Consider the following 20,274-nt stretch of genomic DNA (forward strand, 5'->3'; position numbering starts at 1 on the left):
TGTGTCGCGTGTCCGTGTCGGTGTTACATAGGTCATGCTTGACTACAAACCGACTCCTTTCCGTAACTGAGTTGAACATTGCATTGCAAGCTCTACCTGTGTTGCGTATGAATAATAAGGTTTTTTAACGTATGACGGAACTAAAGTTCTGAGGGTGCCATTTTCTTTGGGCAAGGTGATTAATATGGTTCAGACTTGAGAGACTTACTTTGCAAATTACAAGTCAGAAATCATGCTGTATCTTAATGTGAAATATGCAATATCTAAGTCCAGATTAATGAGGACAAACCTGGTCTATCCATTCTTTGCGGTTTTTCTGTCTTTTGATTTTTCTTAAGATTGGCACGGAATTTTAGGTAAAGTTTATGCCTTCGGTGTGTTCATGACCAAATTTGTGTAAACATACATTGCCATACTGGGAAAAGCAGAATGTTTGATAGAGGAACGGAACATCTTCTTGATCAACTCGTTATAATCGGATAGTCCTCTTGCTGGGCGTCAATCGTCGTATGTGTCTCAGATCTTACATTGTCTATGTGGAACTGTTACATTACTTAGTAAGTTTCGTGCGACCTCAAAGTAGATGCGTCTAAAAGCTGGGCGGGCGTGGGTGAGCCGCGGTTAGAGCCGACGATGTCTTGCTAGCGGTGGGTCCGCATGTTAAGACTTCTGTACCATGATAAGCTTTGGAAAATCGTTGTGAACTGGACGAATACAGAATTTGGATGAATTCAAAGCTCTCAAGCGATTCAAAAAGATTCCAATCGGATGTCCTTACCTTCGCGATTATAAGAAAGGGTCTTGTTAAGACTATTGTGATGCCCAGGTTCTTTGGAAATTTGACATTCTTTTTGGTTAAACATGCTTAATTGGGCTTAATCCTTTTTTCAATTCATAAGACCACACATGACACATTTAATATGGATCTTTCAATAAAATCTCAGTACTATTGACTGAATTTGAACGAGTAGTAAATTTTCCTTTCTCCTAATTTGTCCTACCACCGATGCAAGGGAAAAGATTGTATTGATACAATTTAAGTTCTAAATCTATTGTATTTGTGTCAATTCAGTCATTTCAGATAATTTTAGCCGAATTTTGCTGATTTGGATGCTGGCCGGCCAACGTGGCATAGCTAACTTTGATGTGAACAATTTTAAATAATATTTCAATATTTTTCGAATATTTATTTAAAATGTGATGTGTGTTTTCATGTGGGCCAACTTAGTATTCAGAAAGTCAAATTTAATTGAAGAATTTATGTCGAATCGCACCATAATGAACTCAAATAAATAAAAAGAAAAAGAAGAAGAAGAAGAGTATAGTAACGATTTTCAATTTTAGGCAAAGCTATTACATGGATCATCATTATCCAAAATAGTTTGCAACATTAATGGTAATCCTCCGCAGTCAACTCACTCTTTAAAAGAGCCTAACCAAATCAAAGTTCATTAAAGCATTTCCTTTCTAATAAAAAACTCGCCTACGCTTACACTAAGACCACAGTGTTATCGTGGGGGCGATAATGAAGGTTTAATCAGACAATCAAATCATGACCCACCTTCCTTATAATTGCTAAAACCAGTGGGGTCACTTTGGCTCAAGCGACAAGGGTACGTTCATCCAAGAGATCCGGTATCTCATTAATCATAGAAATATGGGGGGCATACGACACAGACCCTTTGGAATTTTCTCCCCGCGCAGTGCCAGTGGGCTTTTCCGTGCCGTCATTCGCTGCTCCGGCCGTACCCTAACCACAGAGAGTCGTGCTCTTTCTTCCTACCACCGTTAAGTTCTTGAGAGCAAATCTCTGGGAGCGGAGGTGCAACTCCAAGCAGCTTCTTCACTCTCTTCCACCAGGATCCAATCGACATGGAGTCGAAGCCCACCTCGGTTTGCCATGTAGTGGCCTTGCCTTACCCCGGCCGAGGCCACATCAACCCCATGATGAACCTCTGCAAGCTCTTGGTCTCCAAGAAGCCTGACATCCTCATCACCTTCGTCGTCACGGAGGAGTGGCTCGGCTTCATCGGCTCCGACCCGAAGCCCGCTAACGTTCGCTTCGCCACGGTTCCCAATGTTATACCGTCGGAGCTCCACCGAGCCAAGAACTTCCCCACCTTCCTGGAAGCCGTCTTCACGAAGCTGGAAGCTCCGGTGGAGCAGTTGCTGAACAGGGTGGAGCTCCCGGTGGCGGCTATCGTGGCGGACACGTACATGCTGTGGGCTGTCAGGGTGGGTAAGCGGAGGAATATTCCGGTGGCTACGCTTTGGACGATGTCGGTGTCGGTGTTTTCGGTGTTCCATCATTTCGAGATGCTGAAGCAGAAGGGCCATTTTCCGGTCGACTTGTCAGGTGCGCATTAATATCTTTGAGAAACATAGCATTGGATGTCAATGAGTTCAGCGTCTTGGTTATCAACGCTTTGCACGAGAGATAATTACCAAAAAAATAACAAAACATATTACAGAGGTGCCAAGTTAGTTCTAGAGCATTCAATTTGACAAATCTAAATTTAAATATTTTGAAAATCTACCAATATGGCATTTTTCGATTACTTTTGACTTGAAATCGTTGATGCGGATGCAATCATCTTATGCAATATGTTGATTTGTACAATTTTTAAAAGAATTTCTAATTCTTTAAAAAAGTATTAATTTTTTTTTCATTATGTTTTTTTTTTCATCATAACCAACGAGATCACAAAAGCCTCACCCAAACTTGGTTGAGGACCACAACCCTCATCACTGGTGGGCGAGGGCTTGCAGGGACTCATCCAATTGCTGGCGAAAGAAATAAAATAAAAAAGTTTATAAAAAATTAAAAAAATTAAAAAAATGTGCAAAAATTATCTATGTCAATACCGTTCGTGTCACGTAAAATAGCTGACGTTCACTTTAGCGATTTCAAGCTAAAATTGATTAGAATGACTGTATTGACATATCATAAAAAGATTTAGGACTAAATTAACCAAATTAAATGACTTATGATAAAATTGACATTCATATAATATGTTTTAGATTTTTTTTTTTTTGGTAATTTTTCTTTTTATATGATTATGGTTATTATGATTAATATGCGGGGCTTCCGAGTACGGTCACGTTACCTACTCTCGCGGAGATTTTTACTTGTAAACTTAGGAAAACCATTAGAAAAGATCAACAAAAGCTCCTAAAGATTCGATAAACCACCTAATCCTTTGGAAAAAAAAGTGATTTCTATGAGAACGAGAATGATCCGATTGTCATCTTACCATTAAGAAAAACATAGTTCACTATATCATATAAATTTGTCACATCTTTGTAATTCTCTTAATAAAGTTAATATTCGATACATCTATATTGGAGTAGTTGCATCCTCTTGACGGATACGACTAGGGTTTTTTTGGTTTAGCTTGAGGTCCAATCAAGAAGCTCAATTTGAATTTTATGCTGAAATAAAAAAAATATATATATATTTATTGATGAAGATTCTAAAAGACTTAGAAATATTTGAGGACGACAATAGTTGGGGTGCTTCCCACTAAATGAAAGTTCAAACTCAAACACTAAGGTTCAAGGAAAAAATTTAAGTTAAAAGCAATACACTACAGCAAGAATCTAATATATTTTACCTTTTCTTTACCTTCAAGGGAGGCATTGGTAATTAGAGAAGGATCGCTTTTCAATGCACGTAAATGGTGTTGATTATACCGAGATGAATCGCTTTTCAATGCGCATAAATGGTGTTGATTATACCGAGATTAGATATGTGCACATGGGGGTATCTTCTAAATTGACGATGGGCTGGGGCACATGCAACTGGCTGTTTCAATTGATCTGTCGTCCATGGCCCGGGAAAAGGAAATCTGCTCACTGTCCTTGGATTGAATTCTATGGTTGTGTAAATACGCGAAGCAAAGCATAGGCCCGGGAAGATCACTTTCCCTCCATAATTGCGAGCTTTAGATGTTTCACCAACCCTGTGCTCCGGAGGACTCAGCTGCATCCTCGTCTGGTGCTCAAGTCCCCAGCGTTAGCCCAATTATTGTGGTCTAGATTCGTCTATGCAGGAAGGACGTTTGATAAAGAGACGGAAACGACGGAGATATATGAATGTAGAGAGAATGTTGCCAGTCTTTTGCTTCTCAATTATCAGACTGTAACAGCTGGAACCATCCGGGTCGAAACGAAAGAACTTTGCGTAGTCGGCGTTGCAATTGAGTCTTCTTCCGCGTCACTGTCCTTCACCAAATCGACACGAGTTGCTGATGGTGACCAAAGAATGTTATGGTGCCGATGCCAATATCCAAGTTAGAAAAGATTTGACTCCATGGAAGAGTTTTAAGGACCAGTGCGGAAACAACATAATTTAATTTAGTTTTCTGAGGAAACCCCCAGAATTGTTTAACGAGTATAAAAAGGTCATAGTAACCTGGTAATGAAAGTGATGTGCGTTGAAACAGAAACTATGCCCGGAATAGAGGTCACTTTTTCTTGATTCTTGAACGGTAAACCAGTAATTGGATTCGCCTGTTTTCTCTCTTTTGTCTGTGGGTTGGCAGAGAGAGGAGAAGAGGAAGTGGACTACATTCCAGGAGTCGCCAAGACCCGAATCGCAGATCTTCCTACGATCTTCCACGGAAATGGGCGCCAGGTATTGGGCGGAGCCCTGGAGTGCACCGCCTGGGCATCCAAGGCCGACTACTTCCTCTCCACCTCCTTCTACGAGCTCGAATTCCCTGTCCTGGACGCCCTACAATCTCAACTCTCTGCGCCCCTCTATTGCGTCGGCCCCACCGTCCCCTTTAACGGCGGCGGCGACGGAGATGGAGACGTGGCTTATCTCCGATGGCTGGACTCTCAGCCCAGAGGTTCGGTCCTCTACGTCTCGCTCGGGAGCTTCCTCTCGGTCTCCAAGGCTCAGATGGAGGAGATGGTGGCCGGGGTGCGGGACAGCGGGGTGCGGTTCCTGTGGGTGGCGCGCGGGGAGACGTCGCTGATCGAGAGCGCAGGCGAGGAGGAGGACATGGGAGTGGTGGTGCCCTGGTGCGAGCAGCTGAAGGTGCTGTGCCACCCTTCGGTGGGCGGGTTCTGGACCCACAGCGGGTGGAATTCCACGCTGGAAGCCATCTACGCTGGGGTCCCCATGCTGACGTGCCCCATCTTCTGGGACCAGGTCCCCAACAGCAAGCAGATCGCGGAGGACTGGAAGATCGGGTTGAGGGTTAAGAAGGAAGGTGGTGGCGGCGGTGCTGAGGATTTAGTCACCCGGCAAGAAATTGCACGGCTCGTGAGAAAGCTGATGGATGTGGAAAGCGACGAGGGGAGAGAAATGAGGAAGAGAGCAAGAGAGGTGAGAGAGGCGTGTAGACGGGCGGTTGCCAGAGGCGGATCGTCGGATCGGAATTTGGATGCCTTCATCAGTGACATAGCTAGGGCCGAATGAATCCGATAGAGGGATATGATATGGTGGGGTTAAGTTTTTGCTTTGTATTTCCAAACGACAATTTTCATTTTGTTCAATCAGACTCTGTTTCCTCTGTTTCCTCTTGGGCACTCGAAAGTTCCGAAAGAAAATAAGAAGATAGTGGCGGATAAAACCGAGTCACAAGCAATGAGATGGACTCTTTTGGCCTCGAGTGCTACAAAGGTGCCCCCTGGTCCCCGTGGTGACTGCTTTCTATTTTAAAAATGTCAAATAATTTACCGTATCAAAGTTGGTAATGGCACGCCGTATCCCTAATGCCCTCTGCTCAAAGTAGAGATTGCTTTAGTGAGGAAACCCTTCTTCTTCCACAGCTCCTTCACCACGCCACAGCTCTTCCTTCCTTTCTCCGGACATGGATGCGGATGAGCTTCGACGTCAACCATGCCACATGGTGGCGATGCCTTTCCCTGGGAGAGGCCACGTCAATCCCATGATGAACCTCTGTAAGATCCTAGTTTCCTCCAGAAGCAGACAACAGCACCCTCCTCTTATCATCACCTTCGTTGTCACGGAAGAGTGGCTAGGCTACATCGGCTCCCACCCTAAGCCCAGCAACATCCGCTTCGCCACCATCCCCAACGTTGTGCCCTCCGAGCGGCTCAAAGCAGCTGATTTCCCTGGCTTCTATGAAGCCGTCATGACGAAGATGGAAGCTCCGTTTGAGCAGCTCCTGGACCAGCTCCACCCTCCTGTGACTGCGTTCTTGGCCGATGTCGAGCTGCTCTGGGGAGTGGGTGTGGGTAATCGCAGGAACATACCTGTAGCCTCGCTCTGGACCATGTCTGCTTCTGTGTTTTCCATGTTCCATCATTTTGACTCGATCCTGCAAAACAGTCATTTTCCAGTGAATCTGTCTGGTGAGTCGATGATTACCGATTAACGCTGATATCTCTTTAAACAATGGAAAGCCATGAAGATTTTTATCTTTATTTATGCAATGTCTATGTCCGTTCAGTGTCAATAGAAAGTGTAAAAAGCTTCTGCATATGCAGGAAAAAAAAGAGTGTGTCGAATTGATAATCCTACATGTCCTGAAGAAGTTCACTACAATTGGTTTATTTTAATTTTTTTATTTGACCAAACGAGTCAACCGCCTAAACTTTGTGAATCCTCTTTTGTATGTTCTATTTTTCTTTATGGTATCTCTGATATTTCTCTTTGGTACAATTAACTACCAAAACACAAATAGTAATGTCGAAGCCTTAGCAAAAACAAGCAAGCCTTCTATTTTGAGTTCTTTCCGATTTTTAACCAGCTTAAATAAAGGCTTTAAGCTTTAGAATCTTACATATCGCGTGCCATATACAACTGATTCAGTGAATATTCATTTTTCAACTGTAACTTAAATGATTCTACCTACTGATGTGCTAGAGCATGGAGCGCAGCGTGTCGATTACATTCCAGGGATTTCTCCCACGAGTGTGGCGGATCTCCCCACTAGAGCTGATCCACGAGTCATAAAGCGAGTTGTGGAATGTGTTTCGCAAGTGTCGAAAGCACAATATCTGTTATTTACTTCTCTGTATGAGCTTGAACCTCGAGTCATGGATGCTTTAGAAGCAGAGTTTTCTTTCCCCGTGTTGCCTGTTGGTCCAACAATACCTTTCTTAGACATTAGCAGCAATAATTCTACAAATTCTGATAATGTTCCTGATTATCTAAGTTGGCTGGACTCCCAACCTGAGAGATCAGTCTTGTACATCTCATTGGGAAGTTTCCTGTCAGTTTCAATGGACCAAATGGATGAAATAGTGGCTGCAATGAACGAGAGCGGTGTTGGCTACTTATTGGTAGCCCGTGAAGAGACTCCAAGGTTAAACACGAAATGTGGGGAGAGAGGATTTGTTGTGCCTTGGTGTGAACAGTTGAGGGTGTTGTGCCATCCTTCTGTGGGAGGGTTCTGGACACATTGTGGGTGGAATTCAACACTTGAGGCCGTGTTTGCTGGCATTCCAATGCTCACGTTTCCAATATTTCTAGATCAACCCTCCAATAGCAAGCAAATAGTTGAAGATTGGAAGACAGGGTTGAGGGTGAAGAACCAAGCGGATGCTGACAAAGAACTATTGCCAAGGGGAAAGATTCAAGAGCTTGTGCAGCGATTTATGGATCTTCAAAGCAGCGAGGGAAAAGAAATCAGGAAAAGAGCAACAGAATTTAAAGAAATTTGTCTGAGAGCAATTACAGGAGGATCATCTGATAGAAACCTCAATGCTTTCATCCAACATATATCACAGGGCCACAGGCTGGAAACATAAAAAAAAAAAGAAAAAAAAAAAGGCTTCTCGCTATCTTATCAGGTGAATGGAAGCTATTCTGTTTGTTAGAGCGAGGAGCAGCTCTATCCTGGCAAGTACTTTTCCATGTATATGAAGACAAATGGAATGAGTGTCCATCCCTAACTCATTGGAATTGACAGACAATAGCTTTTTATATGCATTGTACGTTAATCGAGCTAGACATTGCATTCTAGATTACTTTCTGTAATAAGGTGGTGGATTTTGCTTTCACCGTGATGTTGTACAATAAAACACCTACCAAGGTTCCTTCACTGGGTTCAGCACCATCATACTAAGTAACATGAAGCTTTAACGTTCTTGAATACGCCACGAAGTCCAGATGACAACGACCCATTTACTTTATGTCCAAGGTTTTGATGCTTGCCTCCAGAAGTAATGATTTTGAAGTTTAATTTGGCAATTACAAGTACAAAGCATGCAAGCGTGCATGCAAAGCAACCGTGAGGCTTTACTCCGAACAGCAGTTATAACCGTGATATAGGCTACTAAGAGCGTAGACTAGTCTGGGGCAAAATTTCATGAAAAAGCAAAACTGAATTCGGTCCTTGTTTCTTGCCACGGGAGCAGAGTTAGTCGGTTCACTTGATCAGGGCTTTGTCTATCTTTTGATTGCATTTCGTTTGTTTCTTATGAAGAAAGGTCTAACATTCTCACTGGTACAAGTTCCATCAGCTGAAGAGGAAGGCAAATGGCGCAGGGACTCGCAGGAAGAAGCTCCCAGGAAAATGCACGTATTCAGTTTATAAGACGATATTAATACAACTTGAACCTGTAAACGGGATGGAATTCCGAATTCGTGGCCAAGTTTACTCGGGGTTGGCAGTTGATTTTTCTTCAGTCAAAAGACTGGAATGGCATGCAGGTAGCATCGACAAGAATGAATCCCCTGTATGCCAGTACGTGTGATTCCAACTCCTTTGACAATTATTGTGCGAATGCGACAACACAAACCGAAATCGAACTCAATGAGGATGTGATCAACAAATCAAACACGACTCTCTTTCCTTGTGGCCTCTTATCTTTATCAGAAAGTCAAAAACATTTTAAAGGATCCTTTTAGCCGACATAAAGAAGTGATCGAAAGATCACTATTTTTGGCAATTCCAGGTTAATGAAGAAGAAATTTACCATTTTTGAAACTTCCATATATGACTATGAGATGAAAAAAAAACTTCCTTAAATCCTGTGATTGTTCTGCAGTTTCAATCGAAGATTCGGTGTCATTCCTTTATGCCTTGAGGAGAAATCTTGTCACTAGGCGACATCTCATGCTCTGTTCGGGAAAGAAATAGAAATCCCATCGTCATCTCGAGTCGGCGACTTTTCTGCTCGGTTTCTTGCCATGACCCACCTCGCGACTCGACTCTCATCTCCACGCCCATAACAGTCGCCTGATTATCGCTCCGGAATGGAGGCATCCGCCCACGACGGCCTCCGCTTCTGGCAATTCATGATCGCCGGTTCCATCGCCGGCTCCGTCGAGCATATGGCCATGTTCCCTGTCGACACCGTCAAGACGCAAATGCAAGCCATGGGCTCTCGCCCCGTCAAGTCCGTTCCCGTCGGAGTGGCGCACTCGCTCCGATCCATTCTGAAGTCGGACGGTCCGATGGGCCTCTACCGGGGCATAGCCGCCATGTGCCTCGGCGCCGGCCCCGCTCACGCCGTCTACTTCTCCGTCTACGAAGCCTGCAAGAAGTTCTTCTCCGGCGGTGACCCCCGCAACTCGGCCGCCCACGCCGTTTCCGGAGTGTGCGCGACGGTGGCGAGCGACGCGGTGCTCACGCCGATGGACATGGTGAAGCAGAGGCTGCAGTTGAGGGACAGTCCTTACAAAGGGGTGTGCGAATGCGTGAGGAGGGTCTTCAAGGAGGAAGGCGTCAGGGCTTTCTATGCCTCGTATAGGACCACGGTGGTCATGAATGCTCCGTTCACCGCGGTGCATTTCTTCACGTATGAGGCGGCTAAAAGGGCTTTGATGGAGGTCTCTCCAGAGACTGCGGATGATGAGCGGTGGGTGGTTCATGCCACTGCTGGCGCGGCTGCTGGGGCAGCGGCGGCGGCCATCACCACTCCCCTCGATGTGGTCAAGACTCAATTGCAATGTCAGGTACAGCATAATACACGAAAAGAATTTGATTCATATATTTACCAGATAATTGAATGCAGTTCTTAACCTTCTGATATGAACGAGGCCAAGATTGTCTAATTTCAGAGGAAAATATTGCTTTGTTAATGATTCGAAACTGTTTGCTTAAATTACCAAGACTTATTGCCACTATCAGACTGTCGGATAGATTATGGGGCTCCAGCTGCTGCATACAGTGTCATCACTGAGATTGTTCTTTACTGTCCTTTGTGTCTGGCTCCAACCGTGGTCGTGCGGTCTTTAATATGAATACCATATGCGACAGACGGAATAATTAACCTCCCATTTCCAGCCTCTCAACCATGAGCTTGGTAGGAGCTAGTTTTGCCAAACTATGTATCTTGTCGCCAACCCACTCGAGAAAGGAGTTGGGTGTGGCTTAATTCTACCTTTGCTGAACAATAAGGAGGAGCACCTACTTTTGCTCTTTAGCTCGCGGTTTTTTAGCATCACAAATTATGTACTTAGGCCAGTCTTTCTAAATGCACGCTCCCTTGTTTTTAAGTCGTCTAGTCATTCGGTTATTGTAGCGGAAGGCCTAGATTTTAATCTGCAACAGCAATGAACACGGATACGTGCTGATCTTTTCCTGCTTCTGTGTCCAGTGGGTAAAGTGCTGTTTGCTATTGCTATTGCTATTGCTATTGCTATTCTATCATTGGTAAACACCCCTGGTTGATGGGTTGTTTTAAGTGCGTTTGAGTTGCGGTCCGCAGCCAAATTCTAATCATCGTGACGGCTTTCATATGGTGTAGGGCATCTGTGGTTGTGACCGGTACAAGACCACTTCAATTGGAGATGTTATCGAGTCAATAGCGAAGAAGGATGGATACAGAGGGCTCGTGAGAGGATGGATTCCGCGAATGCTTTTCCATGCTCCTGCTGCCGCAATATGCTGGTCTACATACGAGGCCTCAAAAGGCTTCTTTCAAGAGCTTAACAACCGCAGAGATACTGATGCGGTCACATAAAAATTAGAAGCGAATATTAATGTTGTTTTTCCGGTAGCATCATACTACTTTTGCCCATCGAACAGAGAGAAGGAGAAGTATAGATGCCCCAGTTACATCAACATTAGTTCTGCTACATGTGGATTGAGGTTGAGAAACAAGAGCAGATTCGGCCCCTAGTTTAGCAGGAGGTGATTGTGCTATTGTTATTCTCGTAATAGCACCATGACTAATGAGCATTTGATGCTTGCGATTAAAGTTATTGACTAACTTCATTGCACATACCTCGTTTGTATCGAGACTTTGGAGAGCAGACCTTACATTTGATTCATACCAGAAATATTACCGCTTCGTGCTCTCTTTTTAGGGAGACATTTTGATAACTCACATGAGCAGCAGGTCTTGAGAGGACGGTGACTCAACACTTTGATATGGTGACTTGCTCTCCATGCGGGATTAAACACAAATGGACAAGTCTTGATGTTTGATGGCGAGTGGGGTGAAATAGAGGTCATGCACAACCCCCAAGATCTAACCTTGAAATAATGCGAGTCTTCAGCAGAGAGTTCTCACTGTATCAATAAATTTTTATTCAACAAGTAATATATAATGGAGTTGTCAACAGAAAGCACCAGTGGTCTAGTGGTAGAATAGTACCCTGCCACGGTACAGACCCGGGTTCGATTCCCGGCTGGTGCATTCCCCCTTTTTGCACCCCTTTTTTTTTTTTTTTAACCGGTCCTTGCCTCCGTCGTCGCCTTTTGGTAAGGGGGTGGGGGGGCGAGATCCTTCATCCATTTGCGTCGCGAACGCCCCGGCGCAAGAGCTAAAGAGAAAGCAGCCCAAATCTCCAACTCAAAGCCAATGATGGACAACGCCGTGCCCTCTCCGTCTGCCAATCACATGGATGGTACAGTCCAGCGTCGGTCGTCGGTCGTGTCTCTCTTCTTCCCTCCCTCCCTCTCTTCCGTTCCTCTTTTCCTCATTTCATCATCTCTCGATTTGCAGAGAACGGCCACGGAAGCGACACCGACTCGAATCCCGACGAATCCGCGGAGTATTACCAGCCGATCTCCGCCGCCGATTCCGAATCGGACTCCTCGGCCGATCTTCCCCAGCGTCTCCCCAACGGCTACTGCGTCGAGAACGGGGTGTCGTCTCTCAGCGTGGACGACGGCTTCGAGCTAACGAGCAGCGAAGACGACGCCGCCGACGATGAGGAGGAGGAGGAGGAGGAGGAGGAGGAGGAAGAGGAGGACGAGAGAGCGAGAGAGGCTTACGACGCGGCGATGCGCACAGCGTTCAGGGAAGATGAGACCCGAAGGAATGCGCCGTTGACGCCCCACAACGCCACGAGAGTGATGGAAGCCATGCGCGGGGTGTCGTTTGGTGGACTGGCTCCCGACTGGGCCCAGAGCGTGCCCGAGGATCAGTGGACCGAGCGTCTCCGGAGGCTCCGGCAGCCACCGCACCCCTCCAATTGATGCGGCGGGAGACGGAAGTGAGGGGAATTGCATATGTGCTATGGAGGTTAGGATTATTCTTGTCCTGAGAGATTAATGATTCGATAGCGCGCCTGAATGCCCAAAAGACGTTCGAGGAATTTCCCGAGAGAAACCATGAGATTTGATACCGTACGCATTGCGAGGTTTTTCTGCATATTAGCATTCGTTTCTGGACTACTGTCGAAGAACATGCTGTTGTTGAATGAACCGGAGGGGACATTCGAGTTTTAGCCGTATAATTCATGGCTCGATTGAAAGAGGCCTTCCATCTTTTTAACTTATATGCCATTTTTCTTGTTTGTCTGGAACATTTGCTGCCTCCCCATTCGGCATGCAAGAGCCTCCTCAAGTATTGTAAAGTACTGAGATTTGTTAGCAGTATATGTTCCAATTTACAATTTACAATTTCCATGTGTATGAGGCTCATACAATCCTCCGCCTATTTTAATACTGATGGGATAATTCTTCCCGCTCAGTAGGAAAAATGTTCTGAAGAATCGTTCCTTACATTAAACGAGATCCCCTTATGATAAATTGCTCTCCTCCTACATATCCATTATCCAACACCGAGAGATCTGCTTCTTCTCTGATGTGTGAAACCGGCTTTCAGTACTGCAATTGTGTTGCTGCAGAACTCACTGAAAGAGCACGGAACAGGTGGTGAGGACTCCAAATTCAGTACAATTCGAGTCGGATTCTTGCTACCACCATCAAGTTCATCACCTGTTTCAGCGCCGAATGTAGGCTGAATAAGCTCCGGGCAAAGAAAGTTTTGTTAAGCTTGGGAGAAAAACAGAAACCGATAATATTGCTTCTGAAATTTTTTATCGAGAAGTGAAATGACGATGAAGATGAAGACAGAATATGAGCTGGTTAGAACTCCTGTATGTGGAGGATCTGTAATCTCGAGACAATGGTATTATGCTATTGCCTACATATCAAACGCCCGCACCAAGTTCCACTCTGCATATACGCTCATGACAGAAATGCCACACGCCATGTCATTCTTAAAAGCGCTACTCGGGAAGCCAATAACAGAGTGAAGAACAGAGCTCTCGGTGTCGTACCTTGTTGCTACACTGCTGGTCTATGTGTAGTCAACAACTTGAAGCTCACTAAGCATGTCCCTTCTTCCCTTTATCGCTCTTGCTTTCCCATCCACAATCTCCAGAACCTGGAGAACAGGAGTAAAGGAGGCAAATCCCATCAGTGTCGCTTCTCATTTGCCTCAACTGAAACTAAATCTTAAGGTAACTATCGGTTCTGAAACACATATGATCTCTCAAATAACAAGCACCATCAGGCAAAATTGAAGTCCAAATTTAATCTGCCAGGGACCCTTTTAAACACTGTAGAACAGACCACTTTACCTCAGGTCTTGAATTAAGAACCCCGCTCGACATCCCGACATCAATCCTCCATATGCTACAGTTGTATTTACTGCGATAAATACCCAACAGGATTTGAAAGAGTACGAGATTACTTAAGATTCAACAAAGCATAACTGAAAATGTTCAAGACAGAAATTTCACACTTCACAGGCAAGCTGTGTAGTCTCTTACCAATTTACTCCAGCAGTTTGAGGAGTATGCCCCACTACCATTGCCTTGGCATTCACAGCTTGCAATGTCTCTTCAAGAATAGATTGTATCTGGGGAGTCACATCGTTGCCTTTTATTAGCATAAAAGTTGACAAGCATCCACAAACCATACAGAATATCATGATAAAAGAACGATCAATAGGTTGCTTGATTCTATATGAGAAGCAGAAACCAAAACAATCGCTGGAAAAGAACTTCCTGCTTTGAAACCATAGTCATTGTGTTTCTGTGAATGATTGAAAGGTAAACAATAATAGAACAAATTCCCAAACCGGATGATTAGTAAGATGAAGAATTTGAAGCTGTCATAAGCTCTTGCCTGACTGATTTGATAATCCTCGGGATCCGATACATCTCTTGAGTACAAGCGGCTCCAAACAACACTATCATATCCCCGTGTGGCAATGAAAGGGAGTTGAGGACCAAGATCTTTCTCAGAGAGACCTCTCATCCAGTTAGATACTTCAAAGTTCATCCTTTCAATACCATAGGCAACTAGCAAAACACCAGCACTTCCGTCAGGCATCCTAGGCTAAATTGCAGCAACAATCTGGACAGCATATGGAGAAATTCCACATAGGCTTTATTCAAGAGTAGAAAGTCTTTACCATGGTGAGGAAGGAGGCCACCATGACAAAAGATCCAATCATTGACCTTGAGTACAACAGCATGCCGAGCCAACTCACATGCCAACGGACCGCCAGGTCGCAGTAAGACTGATCTGGCAATAACCCCCTTCTGCCTCTGTCCTAAATATCCATATAACCATGCATAAATCCAAATATCACAATAACAACGGCCTAAAGTACAATAACAAGAACTTCTGGAGAGATATTGACCGTTGATAACGTCAGCAAAACTTGTGATGCCTTTAGGTCATAGAGCAAGCTCTAAAGTTGGTATTAAAGCTAATAAATATCTTCTTTTTAGTTAGTTTCAGATGATTCATTCAAATATATCTTGATCAGTGGTCTTTAGTACAGATGTCATTAAGCAGTAATATTTTCCAAAGTCGCCGAGCATTGTTTCAGTCAAAAAAATATCACTACCTTCACTAAATTCCATGAGTCCCAATAATTTTGAGATGTCTTCTGGTCTTGCCTCCACTTTTCAGACGCAGCAACCCAACCAAGAAAAGCTTCTTCCCATTCATATCCATAACTATCCAGATAGTCCAGGAAGCCTGCACACTCTTCGAATGCGCCAGATTCAACATACCTGAAGTCCCCTTCTACGTTCATAGTCTCATGATTCCCATTGATCTAAGATAATTAACAAACATCAAAATAGAGGATTGTCGAGAAGAATATGTGATGTCTGGCATACATTTATTAGTGATCTGCAAATATCTGGACAGCTTTCAGAATATCAAGGATTTTTGTATTGTGATGATATCACTGTTGCGCAGATACACACTAAAACATGGTGAAGTGTATTGTTTCTGAGAAGTGCCTGAAAGTGCTTCCATTTTCAGCCATACAAACCTGAAAAATGGCTCCACCATCTTCTTGTGCCTGTTTATCCATAGAACGCAACAAGGATAAGATGGCTATTTCATTTTCTCCTCGATCAAGTATGTCTCCCAGCTGAACCAAAACCTAAAGCATGGGCCAAATGTTCATTCATCAGATAGTTAAAAGCTCATATCGGAAGCCTTCTCATGAATCAACCATTAAGCTGACATCACGAGGAATCGCTAGATCAAATCTGTTTAATTCATATGGACAGAACCTTTAAGAATAAGGCATACCGTCTCTTTACCAGTCCATGTGTCTTGACCATCTGAACTCAAGACACCAGCCATCTGAAATGCACGTCTTGCCTGCTCAAGATCGCCATGTAGATCCCCAACTACATAAACAGACAGAGATATAACTTAAACTTAAAGCGCAGGGTCTTACTTTAGCTTAGATGGTTGAAAGATAAATCCCTTGACGATTAATATATCAGCTTTCCTCAGAGCACGTCCATTATAACTGGAGTGTCCCTTAACATAGGTGGAAGGATCGATCAAATGAGGCAATGTCATTATAAACCTATCTGTATCACCCCAGCTAATCACCTTAAAAGCAAAACTCCTGTCTCCCAAGTATGAAAGCAGCTCGGCAATTCAAGTAAGAACAAATTGACTGGACAGTTGGTGAACTTCACCCACTAATGCACGCCAATAGCTAAACAAAGCTGAATAAGTAGCATGGGGATTGAGTACATGTCTAATTACTCGTTCGAATTGATGAAACAAGGAGAAGTCAATAATGAATATGCTACAGCCTAAAGGAAACCGCAATCATAATTCAGGTAGCGATCATAGAAAGAGGAAGCTCATGGGATTCAGAAATAACAAAAGCAGCGAGCCTTTGAAGCTGAATTGGGCTCAACCTTACAACGAGGCCTCGTTGATGTCACCCGGATAAAGAATACAGAGTAGAAGGGGTTGGAGGGTGAAGGGCGAAAAGAACGAACCGGCAACGATACGACGACCGGGAGCAGATACGAAGGTGGGGGGATTCCCATTGACTACGATGGGCTTCAAGCTTCCAATGCTGCCGCCGCCGCCGCCGCCGCCGCTGCTGCTGCTGCTACTTTTTGGTGTCGTTGAAGGAGAAGGAGAAGGAGAAGAAGAGGAAGCAGAGGAAGCTTCTGTCAGCCTGCGAGAGTGTGGCGAGGGCAACAAATTAAGACAGAGGGAAGCCATTGTTCCTTGGGTAGCTGCTCCTCGGTCTCCGATGATGAAAGGCATCTATCATCATATTAGAGACGCAGGGGAGGAGAGAGAAACTGAAGGCACCTTCACTTTTCCTTTTTTCCTATTATTATTATTATTATTATTATTATTATTATTATTTTTTTTTTGGTGTTTTATGGCCACCAGAGATTCGGGCCTAGAGTTTCTGGCCACGTAATTTTGCGTATGCATGATTCACATCTTCATTGGATCTTTTACTTCTGTTTTGTTCTCTCCTGCAGCTACCCTGTAATTTTGAGTATCTTCTCTCTCCTTTCTTTCTTTCTCTTTTTCATTTTCTCTTTTTCCATTCGGTTTATATTTTCATAGGAATTTTTGTTCGTTCTCAATAACAATTACAAATACATCCTAAGGTTTGCAACGTCAAAATGTGATCCTCACTTTTAAAACATACAACTTACATCCTGACTTTGATCAGGTTGGATCCTTACAGTTATTAACCTCACTTATATAAAAGAAATGTCATTTTCCTTTCCTAACTGTCCTAAAAAAGAAAACCGCAACCATGACTTGCATTTTTATCTTTCCTCCACCGTCTCTCTACTACGTGGCACGGCCGGCCGCCTCCTCCTTGCCTAGCCCTTGTTGTCCCCGACCATACCAACCTTAGGCTCGAGGCCTACCATGATTGTCATCTCAATCCGTTCACAATGAAGGTTAGGCGACCTGACTTGGACCAAACTGGGTCTGGTCCTTGCGCGTGAGAGAGAGAGAGAGAGAGTCTACTTTGTGTGCGTGTGGAGTGGGGAGGAAGAGATGTGTGTTATGGACTTTTGGGTAAATGTGTTTTTTTCGGGTTCGAGGCGATGCAAATTAAAGATTTTAAAAAATGAGGATGAGTTTTTATACTCAAGTGTAAATTTGATTTTTTTTTTTTTTTTGGGGGGGCAATTAGCCCTCCTATTTTCCTAATGTCATTTTGGAAGAAGAACATGGGAACAAAGAAATCAACTAAAAATTCAAAGAAGGCTGCTCAAGAAAAAATTCGCCCCATGTGAGGATGAGCCGGACAAACTAGGTTCGATTTGGGGGCATAGCAAGTTTTTATTCGAGAATTGGCTTGGACTGAACTAAAGGGGTTTGGACCATGACTGCTCGAGCTTAAGCTTGATTTTTTTATTTATAAAAAAAAAAACAATGACGTGTTAGATAGCGGTTATCATATTTTCCATGAAAATATTCGCTCGTAGCATAGTTTATATCATACTACTTTGAAATATGCCAGATTCATCTAAATATATGAATTTCGAGCACTATGACTTTTATAAGGTATAAACTTTGATGCGAATAGAGTGTAACAGAACCTTAAATACAATCTGGAAAAAAGCCTGGGAATGCAGATTCTAGAAAAATATTAAATAATATTAACTCCCTAAACATAGACAAATTATAAAGTTCTAATTAACTCTTACACGGAAACACTGGGAAAATAGATTTTTAGGGTGGTTGCATCTTGCCCCTCAATATCTCAATATTGACATAAATGTCCTTGATGCTTTCAAATCGATCTCAAAATCCTCCAAAGTTGACTCGGCCACATTTTCAATTGAAAATTGATCACGCGACGTCACATGACACTATTGCTGACAAGAACTTGAGGGGAAAATCTTCATTCCACGATAAGAATTAAAGTTTGCCCGCATATTTGCTACACAATTCCATGCTTACTGATCTTTTGAGATTCGTGGCTATCTTTCCCTTATAGTAATTGCAAAATCGAAAGATATCAATCATAACCAAAAAAAAAAAGATGAAAGAGAAATAAGGGAAGAAACGTTGGTAGGGGACATCGAAATTTAGCTTCAGGTAATAATGTGCGTAGAGTCGACGCTAGGAGGACTAATTTGAAAACGTTATGAGGACCCGCGCCAAAATTGAGATATCGAGGGGCAGGTAACCACGACTCTAAAAATTCTTGAGGCAGTAATTACCCCAAGAAACATAACCACTAAAGTGTGGGCCAAGTCTAGATAACTCTACCGACAAAAAAAAAAAATGTCTAGATAACTCTTGCAATCTTGAGTGGGTTTGGAAACTACTTTGCCAAAGGGCATTTGGGCTTCATAGCCCTTTGGAAAAATGTAAATGCTGTTGGCAATTTTTTTTAAAGAGTTTTGGAGAGATGCAATTGTATCTCCACATGTCTTGGGCCCAAAATAAGTCTACAGGGAAAATTGCATGAAAATCACACCTTGAAAATACAAATTTTCAAATACTTGCGTTTTGCAAAATTTTTAAAGGCACTTGCATTTTTCCAAAAACTTTCCTCAAAAACCGAACCAAACTTACGTGTACTTTACAATAACAAGCCCAACAGGAAGGAAACATTCGGGCTAATTCTCTTCGCTGCTATTAAGAAAAACACGTCCACTTCATTTGCATATGACCCTGTATTACCATCTTTTCTTGGTCGGCCTTACTATCACCGCCTCGCCCACTTCATATTCTAGTAGTGCTGTACAAAAGTGTGTTTTGCACACCGTAGTGTCAATTCGTGTCAAAACAAAAGGAACTCAACTGCAATCGATCATTCACGCGGTGGATGAGCGGGTGGGTGAACATCTCAAACATGTTGAATTTACTGATGAAGGAAGGCAGGTGAAATTTCCGTAGCGGGCTGAAGCTGCTAGAGATCACCTCTACTCTGAGATATACTAAAGCACCATCCTCTAAGGCACAAAGTAATCGCTAGAGGTTGTAGCGTCCAAGAATAACACAGGAACAAGTGAGCATAATTTGAGGAAGATACATGCCATTGTCTTACTTAGAGGGAAAAATGAAAATAACATAGATTGTGTCTGCATCCCACAACTCCCATGTACATCAACTATCCCGAGTTGCACATTCAAATTGGGAGCTTCATGCTAATCTGGGCTTGTAATACTACCGTGCCCATGATTCTACACTCACCCCTGTTTTCGTCCCGTTCTGGATAACCTTGAATGCCGAAGGATCACACCTCGTGGAGCTTGGTGCCTTTTTTAGCTTTCGAACCTGCCGGTGACCTTTGCGGCTACCAACTATTGGCTTAGGGAAAAGTACCAAAAAATTCCTAAACATATGACATTAGTATCAAACCTTTTAATTAGACTAATTTAATTTAAAAAATCTTCACATTGGTACCAATAGCGAACGCTAATGTGACAATTTCAAAAAATTCCTCTTCTCTCTTCTCGCTTCTTCTATTGCAGTGGTTGGCAAGCCTCCAACGGCTCACCAGCCACTAGGCAAGGGCCTCAAAGCCCTCGCCAACCAACGACGAGGGTTGCGGCCCTTGCGCACTGCCGGCGAGGGCTTCACGACCCTCGCCCAAGGTCACGGGCAAGGCGGCTTCACCTAGATTTGGGTGAGGCTAACCTCACCATGGCCTAGTCGTGGGCGAAGGTGGCCTTGCTCGCGGCTGGCGAGGCCATGACGGCCTTCGATGAGGTAGCCGTCCCATCCATTGCCTTTGTGATCAGCTTCCTTGTGTCGACAAACTTTATCTCTAATAGTGGCAAAGCCTTGTGGTGCTTGAAATGCTCCCTATCATCGTCTACTTCTCCCTCAATCC

The 20,274-nt window shown here is 43.7% G+C and overlaps 5 protein-coding genes and 1 non-coding gene across 8 annotated transcripts; 5 read left to right on the forward strand and 1 right to left on the reverse strand.

Annotated features, from left to right (window-relative positions):
- Positions 1 to 1,663: 1,663 nt before the first annotated feature.
- Positions 1,664 to 5,526, forward strand: LOC104434112 (UDP-glycosyltransferase 87A1). Its single transcript, XM_010047075.3, has 2 exons — positions 1,664 to 2,356; positions 4,545 to 5,526. The coding sequence occupies exons 1-2, from the start codon at positions 1,873 to 1,875 to the stop codon at positions 5,426 to 5,428; spliced, it is 1,368 nt and encodes a 455-aa protein (XP_010045377.1). The 5' UTR covers positions 1,664 to 1,872; the 3' UTR covers positions 5,429 to 5,526.
- Positions 5,527 to 5,674: 148 nt separating this feature from the next.
- On the forward strand, positions 5,675 to 8,021 carry LOC104434111 (UDP-glycosyltransferase 87A1). Its single transcript, XM_010047074.3, has 2 exons — positions 5,675 to 6,327; positions 6,842 to 8,021. Exons 1-2 carry the CDS (start codon positions 5,823 to 5,825, stop codon positions 7,726 to 7,728), a joined length of 1,392 nt encoding a protein of 463 aa, XP_010045376.1. The 5' UTR covers positions 5,675 to 5,822; the 3' UTR covers positions 7,729 to 8,021.
- Positions 8,022 to 8,646: 625 nt separating this feature from the next.
- On the forward strand, positions 8,647 to 11,151 carry LOC104434113 (mitoferrin). The gene is made up of 2 exons (XM_039307292.1): positions 8,647 to 9,880; positions 10,675 to 11,151. The coding sequence occupies exons 1-2, from the start codon at positions 9,179 to 9,181 to the stop codon at positions 10,888 to 10,890; spliced, it is 918 nt and encodes a 305-aa protein (XP_039163226.1). The 5' UTR covers positions 8,647 to 9,178; the 3' UTR covers positions 10,891 to 11,151.
- A 346-nt stretch (positions 11,152 to 11,497) lies between these two features.
- TRNAG-GCC lies at positions 11,498 to 11,568 on the forward strand. Its single transcript has one exon. It is a non-coding gene; the product is annotated as a tRNA-Gly (tRNA).
- A 48-nt stretch (positions 11,569 to 11,616) lies between these two features.
- Positions 11,617 to 12,752, forward strand: LOC104434115 (protein bfr2). The gene is made up of 2 exons (XM_010047078.3): positions 11,617 to 11,779; positions 11,878 to 12,752. Exons 1-2 carry the CDS (start codon positions 11,734 to 11,736, stop codon positions 12,351 to 12,353), a joined length of 522 nt encoding a protein of 173 aa, XP_010045380.2. The 5' UTR covers positions 11,617 to 11,733; the 3' UTR covers positions 12,354 to 12,752.
- Positions 12,725 to 16,751, reverse strand: LOC104434116 (shewanella-like protein phosphatase 1). 3 transcript variants are annotated; one of them, XM_018869302.2, is made up of 11 exons: positions 16,439 to 16,751; positions 15,726 to 15,826; positions 15,460 to 15,573; positions 15,025 to 15,237; positions 14,584 to 14,719; positions 14,295 to 14,470; positions 13,937 to 14,025; positions 13,745 to 13,814; positions 13,442 to 13,548; positions 13,098 to 13,119; positions 12,725 to 13,012 (listed from the first exon to the last, which is right to left on the reverse strand). In XM_018869302.2, exons 1-9 carry the CDS (start codon positions 16,713 to 16,715, stop codon positions 13,462 to 13,464), a joined length of 1,263 nt encoding a protein of 420 aa, XP_018724847.2. In that variant the 5' UTR covers positions 16,716 to 16,751; the 3' UTR covers positions 12,725 to 13,012; positions 13,098 to 13,119; positions 13,442 to 13,461. The 3 variants fall into 3 exon arrangements, with proteins under 3 accessions (XP_018724847.2, XP_010045382.2, XP_010045384.2); XM_010047080.3 differs by lacking the exon at positions 13,098 to 13,119 and having other exon boundaries at positions 12,725 to 13,097; XM_010047082.3 differs by having other exon boundaries at positions 12,725 to 13,119.
- Between the last annotated feature and the right edge of the window lie 3,523 nt (positions 16,752 to 20,274).

The sequence above is a fragment of the Eucalyptus grandis genome, chromosome 2 (assembly GCF_016545825.1).
Source record: "Eucalyptus grandis isolate ANBG69807.140 chromosome 2, ASM1654582v1, whole genome shotgun sequence".
Taxonomy (NCBI): domain Eukaryota; kingdom Viridiplantae; phylum Streptophyta; class Magnoliopsida; order Myrtales; family Myrtaceae; genus Eucalyptus; species Eucalyptus grandis.